The sequence below is a fragment of the Dermacentor andersoni genome, chromosome 8 (assembly GCF_023375885.2).
Source record: "Dermacentor andersoni chromosome 8, qqDerAnde1_hic_scaffold, whole genome shotgun sequence".
Taxonomy (NCBI): domain Eukaryota; kingdom Metazoa; phylum Arthropoda; class Arachnida; order Ixodida; family Ixodidae; genus Dermacentor; species Dermacentor andersoni.
Window position 1 is genome coordinate 141,716,959 of NC_092821.1, and position 17,269 is coordinate 141,734,227.

General features: G+C 46.5%; 1 protein-coding gene across 1 annotated transcript in view; it reads right to left on the minus strand.

The window, feature by feature from the left end:
* The window catches only part of LOC126525869 (uncharacterized), a 27,352-nt gene extending 11,786 nt beyond the window's left edge, over positions 1-15,566 (minus strand). Inside the window, exons 1-5 of the mRNA XM_055067905.2 lie at positions 15,330-15,566; positions 14,086-14,169; positions 10,398-10,531; positions 8,149-8,319; positions 4,418-4,489 (exon numbers count right to left, since the gene is read on the minus strand). Coding sequence (XP_054923880.2) covers positions 4,418-4,489; positions 8,149-8,319; positions 10,398-10,531; positions 14,086-14,169; positions 15,330-15,549 — 681 coding nt within the window. The 5' untranslated portion in view covers positions 15,550-15,566. The remainder of the gene's footprint in view (positions 1-4,417; positions 4,490-8,148; positions 8,320-10,397; positions 10,532-14,085; positions 14,170-15,329) is intronic.
* Between the last annotated feature and the right edge of the window lie 1,703 nt (positions 15,567-17,269).

Consider the following 17,269-nt stretch of genomic DNA (forward strand, 5'->3'; position numbering starts at 1 on the left):
AAATGTTTACGGGATTATCGAAGACATCGATCTGAATTCAGTGTGCAGTAGATTTAACTGCGTGACCCTCATATAGTGATTCATTAAATTAGAGGTATCACGCTTTAACCGAGCTTAAATTCGCATTTGTCATGTCCCGTAAACTTTTTTGACCGGCTGTACAGTGTGGTCAACTGTTAAATGTGACTACAAATCAGTAGAGTTGGTGACTGATTGATCACCGGTTACTACCGACACTCGGCGGCAAATTTTCTGCTGTATAAAGCTCTACCTAACGCATCAGATCAATCACGTTTGCAACGATAGCTGTTAGGGTTCACAAACCTTAGGGTTTTGAAGTCCGCCGGTGTCTGTCACTGGAATCCCAGAATGCATTGCCAGAATTTTACAAAGAAGCAAAGAAAGGAAGTCCCAGTGCACCACCGGGATTCGAACTCCGGACCCAAAGATTACCAGTCCAACATGCAACCTATCAGCGACTCCGCAAATGCCGTAGCAATGAATATTCACATACTCCGTTTCATACATAGCTGGCAACGATGCGGGAGGCTACAGCAAGTACTGCGGCCACATAGGATTGTAACTTCACGCGTTTCTCACTGCAGTTGTTCTGGTTCTTCAACGTTTTCTACGACATAACTTTTTTAGGATTAGACTCATAGCTTCTGGGAGCAACTTTAGGTTAAATCAAATATTACCCACATTTGTGCGGCCACATAGGATTGTAACTCCACGCGTTTCTCACTGCAGTTGTTCTGGTTCTGCAACGTTTTCTAAGACATAACTTTTTGAGGATTAGAATCATAGCTTCTGGGAGCAACTTTAGGTTAAATAAAATATTACCCACATTTGTGCATCCAGTGGTGACGCACTACGTTTAGGTCACTAGCGCGCATGATGTTCTTCGAAGCAAACATCTCACTCCGCTCGGTTGGCGGTAAATAGGTACAGGTTTCATACGCCTTTCATGCAAGAAGTAGGCCACATTTCGCGATACAGAGCTACGAGACCTAATTTTACATCGAATTACGTGACGCGTACCTAAGGTCTTTCTTTTGTCTTTGACGCACTATTTTTCGGTCGCGGATGCGAGCGGTGACAGAAGTGTCTCCGGGCTTCGTAACGTTGCCTGCGCTGCATGAAAAAGGTCTACAGACATATGCTGTGCCTGGCCTCTTTAGTGGTCATTAGAATGATTGGCTGGTGTAGCGTATTTCCGCTTATTAGTAGACCAGGGCCGATCTGAAATGGCATAAACAATGCCACGGCCCGAAACCGCACAACAATTATTTCGCTTAATATTGCACTATCGCGTCACTTCTTCGCGTTCAACTCTAAAAATATTTTACACCCTTTGGAGGGTATATCGGCCACACAACGATAATCGTCATCTGCCTTGCTTGAGTTTGCTTTCTTGAAAACGCCGCGCCCGCTACTTTCCTGTCGGCAATGCTTTGTCAAGCTGATAACGCGCATGCCGTTCGTTACTGGGAAGTACCGGGCTGGCCGCGTTAAAGAAAGGAAATGCGGACAAGACAGATGACGTTTATTGTTGTGTGGCAAGATACGACTCAAAGGGTGTATAGTTTTCTTAGAGTGTATCGGTGAAACTAGACAAGTTAATTCCTTTTGTCCCGCGAAGTTGACGACATGATAAAGTTGCTTTGGTTTGAACACTGAGCACGTGTTCTCTTTAGTATAAAGGGTGTTTCAGCGAACACTTTCAAAAATGTTGAAAAATTGCCTGTGGCTGGTAGTGCAATTCTGGTCCACGAGCTGGTTAGTTACTCGAAGAGGCGGGCATTATTTACTTGCAGAAAAAATAGAAATGCGTAATCGACTAACTACCAAAGATTTACTAATTAAGTTTCTAACTAATTACCTCATGACACATATTGTAATTTAGAAGTTCTAGCGGATGAAACTGCAAGGCATATCCGGTTGAAAATAATTGTGCGGATGACACCACATACGAGATATGCGTCGTCGAACTTGGGGTTAAAATGCACTGTGGTTCCACTTATTTTCTTAACAAAACGTCTTTTTATGTATTGAAGCACAAAAGTAACTGGAACGCCAATGCGTTTCTCCGCAAAATCGGGAAACTAATATCTCAAAACTGGTCTGATCCTGAGAATTCGTTCCTAGTGTATCCGCCTTGCGAACTCTCCGGCTAGAATTTGTAAATTGCAATACGTGTCATAAGGAAATTAGTTAAAATTAATTAGACAACTTTTGTTAATTAGACGATCATGCGTCTCATTTTTTTCGTGCAAGTAATGTCCACCTCTTCGAGTAGACCAGCTCATGGACTGGAATCGTGCGATCTGCCACAGGCAATATTAATTTTCTTTTTAAGTGTTCGCTGAATCACCCGGTAGTTTACCCCACTAAACAACGAACAAAATACCGGGAGGAGCCTGGACTGTCAATGTTGCTTTTAGCTTTTGCTTGTTTCGATTTTATTCTTCAACATCATCTTACGGATAGCAAAAGCAATGCGAAAATGCAGTGTGAAAATATAGCGTGAGCAACGCTTAGGCGAGTGATAGGTTAAAATTAATCATTATATTTTTATCACTTGCCAACATTGTAAAAGACAGGCCAAAAGAGTATTGGAAGTACCGAACTGACAAGGAGAACCATATATCAAAAGCTTCTCTTAGTGTACATAAGACAAATAAAGGGGCATCGCCGGACACTTCGTCAACTATTTCCAATAGTATATTTTCTGTTCCTGGCGCCTGTATTCGTATAGATATGTTACCACCTTCCTCGAAGTTATGTCATTAATTAATTGAGTGCACTTTATTTTTTACTCAATTTGAGGACTGAACATTCTACGAGTCCGACCAAGTTCCCAAACGTATTCATCTGCCGTTTGGCTAAATTTGTTTATTTCTTTTGCCGTCGAGAAACCTGCCCGACGAGAGTAAGACTCTCTTGTCCATAACTATGCTGGTAGCTTGTGTTAAAGCTGAGCTATCGTAGTGCCACGGTTCTCTAGCGCTTTTTGTAGAAAACTCAATGGCCACCAACATGAACTCCGAGATTTGCGCGCACCGGAAAGCCAGCCGGCGCGCTCAAATTTCAGAGGCCATGATCCCAACTTATTAACGCGATAGCGTTAAGGGCCCCAAGTTGTAAAGCATCCGGCGGCGGCGTCCAGTGTCACACGTCGTTTCAGCAAACATACTTTGGAACCATCCATACCCAGGCCCGCCATGTGGCGTAAGGAAGCTGCTGAACTAATTTAATTTCTCAAGCTAAAATATGTCGAAAAATCGTAAAGTATGCCTTACGCGCAACCTACAGACACGATTGCGTTGGATTATAATTTGACTATACGACAAAACATGATTCTGGTACGCGAAAACTCAATGAAACTCCCTTTTCCAGCGTTTCTACCATCCATAGACCGGCCACGGCGTCCACTATTTGAGCGCGCCGGCGCGCGCCGGCGCGCGCCGGCGCGCGAGTATCTTGGCGGCGACGAAGCGGCGCGCCCGGCTCGTTGCAACACCACCATCCAGATGGCGCTTGCCTCCGCCGCATCGTGGAAAAGAAACCTGCCATGAGTAACTACTTAAGAGGAAAAAACGAAATCAGGAAAGAAACAATTTATGATAGCTCAAAGGGAGGCTCATTACTTTTCGAAGCGAGATCGGGATGCCTTAGAACACGCACCTATAAAGCGAGATATAATAAGGAAGAAGAAGCATGTGCTTGCGGCGGTAAAGCTAGGGAAACGATGGAGCATGTTTTATTAGAATGTGAAGACGTCTACCCAGCGGTCGATTTAGGCACCACTGGCCTTCTTTAAGCCCTTAGGTTCAGCGAGAGCCATGGAAAAGTAAACATGTCTGCAATAGGGATTAGTAAGAGGCGATTGGAGGATTGGTGGAATAAAAGTAGGGAAACGACAAAAAAACGGAGACGTACAAAAGCACAGTTCGCAATAGGGGATCAGATAATTTGGTTGTGGGAGTTCATAGTGTTTTTTTTTTATTGTTTAACCTAGGTAGGACATTAGGCAGTATAATAGCAAGAGCTTGGTGGCACAACCCACCGCCCCGTTCCAAAGGGGACGCTCATAACATCCATCCATCCATCAATCGTACCGCATCGTGGCCCACGCAAGAGGCCGCGTTTCTACCAGAATGCCCGCGGCCAGCGTTTCCCGGTAAACATTACAGTTACATACGCTCCGGTTGCCGGGAAGCGTCAGAAGCAGTCAGGGATGTTTGAATGCTATCGCGTTCCACTCTTATAGGCGAAGCTAAAGCGTCCTCCAAATTTTTTTAGGCCTACAGTTGCCCTGCTTCGTTTGCTTAGTGGGATATCAGGACGTTTGCAAACAGGATGACATGAGGCAACGATAGACGCTGCACGCTGCACCAACTGAGGGGAGGCGTACCTTTTGAATGTCGTTCGTCGAGGCGGTTCGCTCGATGGGTTTGTAGAGGCGTCGCTTGGGATGAGTCGAGAGCTGCACCAGAGAGGCAGAACGTGCCACTGTCTTTTGGGATACCGTTACAAAATACTTTCCGAATGTCTTTCGGTGATTACGAAATATCTTTCAATGCGAAGGCATCTCTTCGCTTAGGCGGACCCACTTTTTGGAAAAATTGCGATATACCAGGTGTTCCAGTTATCGCGGAGAACTTAAAAGAAAGAACAGGGATGATGCGGTGAAAACAAATGTCACTGTACCACGAGCGAAATACCTGACTCGCACCGCGCCCATGCCACTGTAGCTTAGAAGGGTAGTGGTTCTGAGTGGTCGGTTTTCCATAATGTTTAGTGCGGTGTGATGCAGGACAGAGGGACACGGAAAAGACGAGGACGAGGAGCGCTCGTCTTCATCTTTTACGTGTCCCTCGTTCCTGCTTCGCGCTGCACTACTTACCATTGTGGCGCGAGCCTCACACGATTTTACTGACGTCGCACCGTGAGCAGTTGCTGTCAGGGAGGGCAGTCTGGCTAGTTTTGGTTGTGGAAATACAGCGTCGCCATTTTTATAGCAGCTAACACAAGATTTAATAATTCACGTATATTTGACCCTGACTTTTGAATCTACGAAACAATAAAGGAAAATGATGCAAATATATTTAGAAATAAGACGTTTCTTTCTTTGTTTTCTCATCTTGAGGGATATTTTTTTTCTATTTTTTAGCTTATTTTGCAGCAGCGTCGGCCACTGTTTAGCATGATAATTTCACTCTGTTCACTCATTATACTGAGCCTACGGCCGAAATTAAAGCCCGTAGGTTGTTGCCGGCACTGTCACGGGTCGCTTGCTTTGCGTATAGCAACGAAAGCAAGAGTGGAAACAGCAGGTATGCATCATCTATGCTTTCGAGCGATCAGTTTCGTTTTGCCGTGCCCTGGACAACATGGCAGATGACGCTTTGCTACAAGTCGACAGACGGCGCTTGCCATTTTCAACAAAATTCGCAATAGTGGATCAGAAAGTCTGGTGCTGGGAATTCTTCGGGTTGAAAAAACAATGAACAACCCTTGGCCTACGGGAGAATGGGTGTAGGCAAAGCTCGTCCTGCGTGCACCTGACCTTCGTCACGGTACCCACAGGTGACTTTACCGGATTGCTTCGGCCTTCCGCTACCTCAGCTCGGGATCTTCATATCGTTGCTGTCGTATTGGCTGTACTCGGGCGGCTCTAACGGATGGATAGGCGCGCTGACGGCGAGCCCTTTCAAGGTCGAGTCCTCGCCGCCGCTCGTCGAACGCTGCCCGTTTCTCGGGGGAACGCACAACGCGTGGCCGTTCCATCCGTTTTCCGAGAATGAACTGAACGAAAACGAAGCCGGTGGAAACGAAACCCTTCCTGCCCTTTCCCTCCCCGGCTGAAGCAAAACGTTCTTGATTGGATACGCGTTTGGCGTGAGCGCGCGCCTAAGCAGCTGGAATCCTTGCTGATGACTCACACTACGGCGCCGGCGCAGCTGTCAACTCATCAAACGGCCCTTTCCTGCAGCTGCTCTGCTCTGGGAGCAACTGGGTTTTTGCGTGACCACGACAACGCCGCTTGTGAGCCAATACAATCTTCGCGTGAAAAAATAGGACGCACATTATGCAAAATAAGAACAAGAGTTTGGTGACACAAACACCGCCTCGTTCCAAAGGGGACGCTCATAGAATCCATCCATCCATCCATACCATGTTGACCGCCGAATGTGAAGCAGTGGCAATCATTCACTTCTTTCAAGAAATAAAGAAGGCAATTCAAGCTGCAGCTTCACCTCGAGGTGAACTTCGATTTCCCTATAGGTGGTGTCCAGAACATGCATGACGAAACGACCAGCTGGAAACAAGTCCATGACGTGTTTCCGACTCCCGAAATCGCTACTGCGGCATGCATACAGCAAAAGCATGTCTTCGAGATAATTATCGTTATTCAGAGGAAGACGCCGCTTCGGCGTAGATTTGAACAGCACTTTTCGTGGTGTCCAAATCCAAGCCCTAGGGACGGCTCACTCTGGGCAACAGATACAGACCTCGAAGGCCGTGCTTTTGCGTATTACGTGTGTCGGAAGTGCTTACATGTGCAACGAGTCACGTGGCATGCAAAAGTTAACTCATTAGACAACAGACCTGAATAAAATTTGTTGCAGTTAAGAGATAAAGCTGAATTCTACCGACTGAAAGAAAACATAATTTTGATTTAGTGAATGAACTTCATGAAAAGTGACTGGTTATCTGGAATCGGAAAGGCTCCCTGAAACGGTTAGGACAAATTTTGTAGAAGCGTAGGGTACAGTTAAAGTAAAACATTCGCGCCACAATTTAGGTGAAGCATCTCATATTAAGAGAGCTACGGATGATTACAAGTTGCCGTCCCCCATAGTCATGCTTTTTCTCCTCAACTCATTCGCTGAGTGATCGGGGCTCAATACAATTAATAGACATTAGTTTTCTTAAATGCCAAACCTCCCAAACCGCACAAAATTCGTGGCAGTGGATTCCCAGGATAACGATTTCTTTGTCATCTAGTATTTAGATATCGACTCCTGAACGCATAGTAGGTGTTCTTTTAATGAAAGATGGGCGATATACCACTTTTTTTCGGATGCGAATAGAATAAGACTAGTAGGTATCGAATATGGAATCGAATGCCCAATGGTCAGATGCAGACGCATATATTTACAGCAGGATTACTTATTTTGGTTAAGTTAGGTACCGTGCTTGTGCTGGCTAGTGCAGAAACGACGGCTTACTTTCAGGAGCCATCGATCAGTTTCAAACACAGGATGAGGGATTGTCATTAGAATAATTGGAAGTGCATCCCCTCAACGACATTAAAGCTTAGTTGCACACAAGCCCTCCAAAAAGAAAAAAGAAAAAGACGGCCGTTGTATATGACTAGCTTTCAAAAGAGATCAACTAAATGGTTGCCGAAAAAAAAAACAGGCTAGAATTTGCGGACAAAGAAAAAAAAAACTACTGAGGGGCTTGTCTACCGAAGACGCATGTTGAAAGGCTCATTGCAAAGAAAACGTCACTTGCTGCACCGTAAAAGATACGAGTTCTAGAGTGCCAGACTTCCAAGAACACTAAGTGACAGAGCACATGCGAAACTCCCAGGTTGTCACGTAGGCCTCCAACACGAAGCCGTAAACACAGCTTGCATTGCGCATTTTATTTCTGCATTCCTTCGAATACTTTTGTCGTCGTCAAATTTTTGATCACGAGCGGTACATTTCTTAGCACACGGGGAACATCAGTTAGGCTTAAACAGTTCGTTTATGCCGAACGTTTGGTTCGTTTTGAGCATTCGAATATACCGAATAGTTAATTTTGAAAAAAAAAAGTATCGCATATTACACATTCACTATTCGCATTCGAAACTTCGAATATTCGCTGTCCCCTTTTACTTTATTTTCGTGTATAGCTCATAACAGAAGCAATCTCGTCACACGCACAACGTCAGCGTAACCTATGTACACAGAGAAAGTTTATGTACATTAAATGTACCTTCCTCACAACGCCAATACTTCAGCATTAACACAGGTATCTACACCAAAGAAACTCCGAGAAAACAGATTCCCAGAGTGGGTGAGGTTGTCATAACATTCATAATTGAAAAAAAAAAGAAGGGAAACCTCCTGGAGATTGACGCGCCTTTACCCCAGCCATGGTCTTTTCCACGCTCAGGAAGAAATCAATGTCGTTCCTGACTTCGGTAGTGTCGTCCAAGCCGCTGTCCTTGAGGTGGTTCAGAAAGGCGGCCACGAATTCGTCCATGAAGTCATCGTTCTTGTATGCTGTCACAGGCACGAACATCTCCGGTGGAAACAGCTGCCGGAAAACCCAAAAGACGACGTTCACCACTTTGTTTCGCTTTCGCCTCATTGCTTCCACAATTTTCAACTAAAGTGTATTAGTCGATAACCGATACGCAGTCGCGAAACGTCATCACTTAAAGGAATATGCTTAAAAGAAAGAAAAAATAACGGTGCTGTATTGATAGCCGACCTTTCTACAATTTGAAAGGCGCCTTTACCGTGAGAAGATAAGCCAGATATGCCAGGAGGCAAATCAGATAAGGCGCAAGAAGTGAAAGATGGGTGACGACGCTGCCTCGGAATTTTTGGCTCGAGCTAACCGTCACCATAGCCTCCGAGATCGGGCGGCGTGCGCCATGCACGCCGCCCGATCTCGGAGGGCTTGCCGTGACATTTTGGATTGTGATGGCGTGTGCTAGGGTCTGGTTAAATTTTTTTTGTCGCAAAACCTGGACTACATCGTACTGTACTAAGGGCCTTAGATTTAACCAAGAAAGTTTCGAGAGCTTCTACTGCGACGTCATGAGATAAAAGAAAAACACACGAAATTTATGACGTCACACTTCATACCGGCGCTAGAGTTTCAGCACAAAATTCGAGAAGCGCAACTTTGAGCACCCCCTTCCCTTGGACAGTAAATCCATTGGGCAATCAATGAACAATCGATACATTGCCGCGAAATCAACGAACATGGAGTTTAACACTATCACGTTGTGGTCGTTGGGCGGAATCAGGGCGGAAGGAAATTATGCGCGCAGGACAGACGCTCACTTGCAAACCAAGGTTTCATTAACATAATAGTTAATAGAATAACACAATAGCATAATAGCTGCACGTGTGAAATCGGAAGGTAGATACAAGGCTCCCACAGATTCACATGAAAAGTCCCCCCCCCCCCCCCCCCTACCTAAAAGAAGAACACCCTAATATCTACCGGGATAACTTGTTTCTTTATCCGTCAGCGCTGTACTGATGGCTGACTGTGAGTGGCTGACTGTGAGCAAAACTGTGAGTGACAAAACTAGCGTTTTATTTGCCGAACCCGTGCCCTCGAAAACAGGCTACACTCAATGAACAACGACAGCGGCGAACACAGTCGGCGATCGTCGAAAATCTGATCAGTGGGTCAAGCGCGCCCGCTTTTATACACGAGTCATCGGATGTTCCAGAGTAATCGCTAGTGCCCGCGTGTCTTTCAGAAAGCCCTACACAATTCGCGTGGCGCGTACACGCAATCAGATCCCACTAGTTTCGGTGCACAACAGACAGCGGATAGAACCGTCGATAACATTCGAGAAGCTTCCGATACGTGCAGGCGCGTCCTGCGCTGAGCAATAACATTTGTTAGCCCCTTCAGTCACGAATTATGTTAGATTGTCGATAAATGTGTAAAATTTACAGAACCCTATGCCAAGGTGCTGGAGGCCTTCATAGAAAGCAAGTCAAGGCGGGACGAGAATGATTGTGCATTTTATAGAGAGCTATCATAATTACGTGCTAATTATATATTCATTTACTGTACAGTCAGTAATGCTACGTCTCTTCATTAAACATACTGGATCACCCGCTCGAATTACATGCACAGGTTAATTATTCGGCACAGGTATTTATACGAGGGAAAAAAACATCTTTCGAATTTACTACCGAAACGCCCCACTTCAAACGTCCCGTCAAACACAGTAGTGCCTTCACCAAAGCAGTTGTTTCTAAAGCGATAAATTTCTCTCAAAAGTGGAGTGGGCGTACTTTAGGAAAGCAGAGTGTTCAGTTTACTCGATGCTTAATGTTCGTTCATTCATTCACAAAACTTTGTTAGTGTCCTGAAGCCCGATCTTTTCAGACCGAGGCGGGCCGCGTCCACGTCGGCACCGCCAGGCCGAGCATTATGGCGTCTTCGTGGACCCTCTGGACAGCCCGTAGCCTTGCAACCACGGCACAGTAATGGCAAAAATAAGTCGCGTCCACAAACGTGTACGCCGCGACTGAAGGGGTTAGGCGGTGGAACAAGGCCACCCGACAAACAAGTACGCGTGTCAGTATGCACGGGCTTTTACAATGCGCGCACTTGGTTAATGCCGGGCAAACACTCACGTAGCATTTCATATCCCCGACAACCGGCGTGTAGAAAGGCCATATCGGGTGTAGCTGCTCGAACTTGCTGATGACGTAGCTGACGCCCCGCGACTTCGCAGAGTACAGTTCTCTGACAAGATCGGCGTGAAAACCTTCACACACACGCGCACACACGCAAAAAAAAAAAAGAAGAGCACGTGATTGGTGTATATAGTTATTACAGAATGACTATACTAGGACGCGAGACATTCGTCGCGGATTATGACTTTTCAGCACTTAGATTTAAAATGAGGGCCGTGTAAATCATTCTCACGCACCCTCCCCCCTCGGTTAGCTTACGCAGGCACCAACCTGCAAATTTAATTTAGGCAACGTATGCAGGCGAAATACACGCATTGTGCGGCATGAAGTCGATATAATATCCTTGAAAGGCCTCTGCCGTTACAGAGACATCAACAGATTAAGATAAGTTCAACAGTATTAATAACCCGCCGTGGTTGCTTAGTGGCTATGGTGTTGGGCTGCCGAACACGAGGTCGCGCGATCGAATCCCGGCCACGGCGGCCGCATTTAGATGGGGGCGAAATGCGCAAACACCCGTGTACTTAGAATTAGGCGCACGGTAAAGAAGCCCAGGTGGTCCACATTTCCGGAGTCCCCCACTATAATCATGCTTCATGATCAGATCGTAGTTTTGGCGCGTAAAACCCCATAATTCGTTTAATAATGTTAATACTATAAATTATTAATTTCTTCCTTAATTAATAAAAGGCATCTGTTACCGTGAGAAGGGACCCGGTGAGCTAAGAAGCAAGACGGTGGCGCCACCACCTCCAAGTTCTCGCACCAGATTGCTGTGACGTCATGAATATATAATGAAGGCGTCCGCTCGGAGCCAGCTACATTTCCACTGGGAAAGATGGGATGGTTTGTATTCCAATGTAGCAAGAATTAGACCACGCCTCGTTTGGAGAAAATTTGCTTTGGCACAACCACGTGACAATATGCTATGTGACGTCACGCTGACGCATACCGGCGCTGAGATGCACGCGCAAAATGGAAAAAAAAAAGACTGGAAGTTTAGCCTTCATTTTCTGTCCTAGCATGCAATCAACAACAGATACGGCAAAATTATCGAATCTAGAATTTTGAAAGGATACCTTATGAGCTTAAATTAAAGTATTTCTCCTCGACGTCCCTCTAAGGCCAGGATTTTTCTCGACTAACGTCTGAACACTCTATAACCAACTAGTCTAAGTTATACGTGTGCCCCGAGTTCTTTGCAAGGCATCTTTAAATTTTCTATTCATCACTTAAATTTGTTCTTATAAGAGCAAAGATACGTAGCAAACGCTATACAGCACCTACCGACTATACAGCTTTCCCATTGGAAACCTGCACAGCTTGGTGACAAATAGATAATTGACAAGGATTGCCTAAATGGTTATCACACTCGTCTGCACGATCAGAAGAGGGCAGAGGCAACGAGGTGGCGAGCTTGGGCAAGTTAGTTAAGTTGGTTAAGTGGACAAAAAAAAAACAACAACAACGATGTGTGATGCAGCGCTCCATCACATAGCACTGAACGTTCTCACGCCGCCGCGTGCATACACTACATTAGCTTAAAGAAATGCCTTAATCGTGAGGGAAATTCACAGCAGCCAACAATGTGCAACTTTGCCACCAAGTGTCACGTAAGACCAACTACAACATCACTCCGGCGGGTGCTAACTTTAACCGAATATTTCGCACCTACTAGTTTTCATGCCACCTATGCACCAGCTTGCCGTGCGAAACGCTCTACTTAATGCAGCTTTAGCACAGCGTTACCGTCTTACCGTTCACGATACCGGCTGTCGCAACTACGCATGCGCGGAGTTTACCGCGCTCCGGTATAGTTTACACCGGACGGCGCTGCCTTCGGTTACGGTGACAGTGTCACGGACGCGCGACCACGCCTTCCAGCTTCGACAATAACTCGTTCGTGTTAATTTGCTCTCAGTCACAACAACGTGACATAAATAGTCGTTAGTTATCAACTTGGTGATAAAGTTAGTTTCGAAGCGGGCAGCGAGGGCATGCTCATTTTGTTGCGTAGTCACGGTAACCGGCGCAGCCGTCCGGTAAACCTATACCAGCTCATAGCAAACTCTGCGAATTTGCCGTGTCGTGGCTACCAACTGTCCGTAACGTTGAGGCGGTAGCACTCTGCTGAAGCTGTCTGTTAAGTGTAGAGCGTTTCGCTCACCCCATCTGTGACCGCTCTCTGGCCACAACAGTACCATGGTCCTTACGAAGCATCGTGCCCATTTTGGAACACAGGAATCCAGAATGTGACAGTGACACACCTACTATGGACGTGCCCAGGACTTCATCTAAGCCGTCTCCGCCACCTCCGGGCAACAGGCCTTCGGCCTGGCCGCCCACCCGACCTTGAACGTTGGATTTATGGACCACGTCATCGTTCACTTAGATTTTTTGCGCGAGTCGAATCTGTTCGTGTACTTTTAACGTCCTTTGTATTATGCCTAAAGGCAAGCTTTCAAATTAAAAAAAAAAAGTGTAGAGCGTTTCGTACGGCAAACTGGGGGCGAACGCCCAAATTTCGTAGTGTCATCTGGTATACTGAAACCAAATAACTTTTGTAGCCACGATGACACTCTTTTTGCTAGGCGTTAGTCGTTACTACTCAATACTAACTCAATACTAAATATAGTAACTCAATATAGTAACTCAATATACTAACTTCACCTGTAACATCCCATAAAATTTACACTCTAATGCTGTCCATTTCACCTGTAATTGTCGAATGCACGCGTGACGAATAATCGTGGCTCAAAAGTAAGTTCGGTGTTCCGTATCAAATTGGTCACGACTGTGCAATGAAAGCACCCCGCTGTGTGAAGCAGAATGTGCAGCCACTGGAACACGATGAACATTTCTTCCTCTTACGTAGCCGAAAGAGGGATATATATAAGATGCATCATCATCAGAGCCAAATGCTGCTCGTTACGGCTTGGAGGTCAACGCTACACCCCACAGTAATCACATGACTGGACACAGTCAGCAAAGTGATTTTTTTTTTCTGTCGTTTTAACTGTCGACACTCTTCGCATTTTGTATCAAGAGCGTAAGCACTTGGCACGTTGCGACAGAACAGCGACTTTTATGAAATAAAAAAAGGAGAGATATAAAAACATCAATATATGAAAGACACCGCGCAGACAAATGATTCAGTTACATTCAAGCACGTGCACAAGAGTACTCCGTGATACCCTGACATAATTCGGTGCGAGTCTCGCTCTCAACACTATAGTTCATATGCCCGAATGCGAGCCACTGCACCCTCCAAAATAAAGTTCCCGAGTGGCGGCAAAATTTAAATAATTTTGTCTCCACCATGACGTAACAAAAAAAAAAGAGCAATAATGATTGTATGGCGCACCTATAGACATTTGGACAACGGCGTGCTTATACATCGTCACCGACTATAATTAGTGTTTCTTTCCTTTTTTTTTTTTGAGAAGACTGATACGCAAATATTAATCCGTGCCAGAATATTAAGACAGCGCGAGTGGATGAAACCTAATGATTGCTCTTTCTATATATGTGGGTGAAAGAGAAGTGTAAAAGTTCGGCCTCGAGCAAATAATGCCCCCGAAACGCGCGTCCACTTGGCATGGGCAAACGGATCACACCCACTCACCTTCGGTAGCGCGACAGATACGATACGCTTCCTTGGCAATCTTGTGCAGCTCGAAAATTTTGCTGGGCCACTGGTCGGAACCATCTGCGTCGCGCACGGGAGGAAAAATGCGGAGCTTCTGTATAGTCTACCCATGTTTTCGCGTTACAGCGATAGCTTTTAACGCTGTCGATGTCACTATTGCGTGGTTGAGTTCGGCCACTGGTTGGTGCCCTTACCTGCCTGCGTTAACAGAAGGGAGAGAAATGCGGAATTCGTGTGCTCGACAGTGTCGCCATGTCGCACGTATACAGGTGTGCGTGCGTGTGTGCGTGCATGTGTGCAAGTAAATAAAATGAACTTGTTAGCGTCTGTGGGTATTTTAAGGATTCCTTTCATCCACGCCTTTCGCGCTGCAGTATCATATGCCTCAGTCCGACCAGGTAGCCAAATAAGCTATCCTCATCGTCAACGTGACCACATGGCGAAGGAAAATGAGCCTCTGCCCGCCGCTTGCGGATCCAGCTCATGTCCGTGTGGCAATGTGCAGGCTGGACAGAGCCTGATTCGTACACAAACTACGCCGCTGTACCGCAGTTTTAGGAGTCGGGCGACTTGTGCAGCGTCACGAGAACTGCCAGCGTGATGGGGTCTGCACGTATGTTACGGAGCACACAGCAGCCAGTGCCGTAAGGGGATGAAAACGACGCCCTTGCTTGTCGCAAACATGACGATCTCTAAGCTCCTCCACCTTGCGGGCTTCCGCTCAACTAACTTTGCCAAATCATGGCCCCCGACATCAACCAACGCGCACAGGGTGTGATCTCGGAGGCCATGGCCATATTCAATGTCCCTTGCTTCGAGTTGTCGATTAAATTAGCCCTCGCGCTGCAATTCGCCATACCCTCCTGGTTACCTAGCATGAAAGAGTGGAAAGGCGTTGCTTCTGTGCAGGTTCTGCTCCGCCCCCCCCTCCCCCCCGGCGGACCAAGACAAATTTGTCGTCAACTTCGAAGCTTCGATTCTGGGAAGTTTGTAGCGGTTTCCTTGGTAGTTTCGTGCTACAGTCTCGTGGATGGAAATTTTCTTTTTCATGAACCTTGCTTCAATTGGCGGTGTACCGCAGAACTGATTGCCACCCCCCCTCCCCCCCAACAAGATAAAAGACAATGTTTGAGATTTGTACATCTGTATACGGAAATTTCCCGAGCGCTATCCGAACTGTACCGCCTGGATGCTAAAGCCTGTCGGCGAGATGTGCATACCTTTAAAGAGGAGTTCGATGAGGATGCCGTACTCGATGTCTATCACTTCGTTGTGCGGCCTGTACTCCGCGAAGTTCAGATCGACGGCCTCCTTCTGGAAGCCCGAACAGGCGTACTTAAAGTAGTTCTCGCACGGGCTGCCCCTCCAATCGACAAAGCCCATGGTACGGTGCTCTGCGGAGAAGCGCACTGCCATCACCACACCGATTCGTATGAACATGTGCAGAAAGCAAAGCAAAAAAAGAACGCATTTTCGCCCGTAACGCGACGTACTGATAACGATAGGAATGTAATACAGACAATCACACGAAGTTAAGTTTCGCAGTTCGTAGGGTCGTATTACTCGAAGTAAGCATTCGCGTACTAACTACAGAGACACACCGTGACGAGCACCCCACAGACGAACATGAAGATACCTCACTCGATGACCGCAACCGTGAAACACACCCCCACAGACGAACATGAAGATACCTCACTCGATGACCGCAACCGTGAAACGCACCCCACAGACGAACATGAAGAGACCTTACTCGATGACCGCAAACACTCGCTGTCACATTGCTGGCTTGACGAGCAACGCCCGCAGCGGAGTGTGCGCGTGCCGCTCGCTTAATAATTTCAACCGTGCACGCGGCGTCTCAAAACTGAGAACACGCTATCTCAAACACTATAGCCACGCGGAAAGACAGCGCGTGTAGAGCACTGCACGTATGGGCCGATTTTTTTTCGGCCAAGGCGTGCTGTTTCAAACCTTGGCCCAGCCCAGGCCCGTGGCTCCAAGCCCAGGCCCGCGCGATTATAGCCCGGCCCGGCCAGCGCCCACCGGAAGAATTAAGTGCACCTGTCTTAAAGAAATGTAATCATTCAGGCGGTGTATCTGAAGGCTTAAAAGTGGGAGATAGCGAAAAAAAAAATTTTGAAAATTTTTTTTTCCCGCATAGGACGTGTACAGCTAATATGAAATGGCCGACAGAAGCAAAGACTGGTTCGAAAATTTCTGGCAAGGCATTCTAGTTAAAACTCGTGCGTAACACTTTACGTTGTATAAACCGAGGATTACACAGACTTGTAAAAAAAAAGTCCCAGATGTCCTTAACTATCGACTAAGAGACGCGAAGGTGATAGCCTTGTAAAGCTACCTGGATAGCCCTGTAAATTCACCTTAATCCACCTTAATCCACATCGATCCTCCTTAATCCACCTTAATCTTCCTTCATCCACCTTAATGCTCATTAATCGACCTTAATCCACCCTAATCCACCGTAATCCATACACTAATCAATCATGAACTTTGCTAATCATTAATCGTCTCTTATACACAGCTGGACATGCTTTGGTTCGCTTCTGGCCTTCCTTGGGTTACGTGATATTTTCTGTACCTCACAACGTGACCTTGAAACACAGAGATCTAAGGCTTTCGTTTTAAATAGTGGCAGTTTCCCCCGAACGCTAAGCACTGACAGCGATAACAAAAATCATATAGCGTTGCACTATACAGAACCCCTCGCATGGTGCTCGAACAACACACTGAGGCAACGTGGCGCGACGCAGCAAGCAGGACAACTATTGCAGTGCCCAAGGAACGCACGACGCGAATCATTAAAAGCTGGCCTCGACTACGTTCCTAAAGAAATTGCAAGCTAGGATGCTGCTGCGCGCTTCCCTTCCGTTTCTCGCGCTCCCGCGTAGCAGCCGCAGCATTTGCAGGAGCAAAGGAAGGAATGGAATCAGTGTTTCGTGACGTCATTACACGTTCGGCTCGTGCCTACCGAAACCGAACCTGGTTTGAAGAAACAAGCGCTACATAGCAAACTACACAGGATGCTCTTACCCTTGTCACTACATTTTCTAGGGTTTAGAGGATTCGGATCCACAAAACTGGTACGTCAGTGCGGCGTCATGAATTGCAAAACCTTTTTGCCTACTCAGTTCGGCCGCTG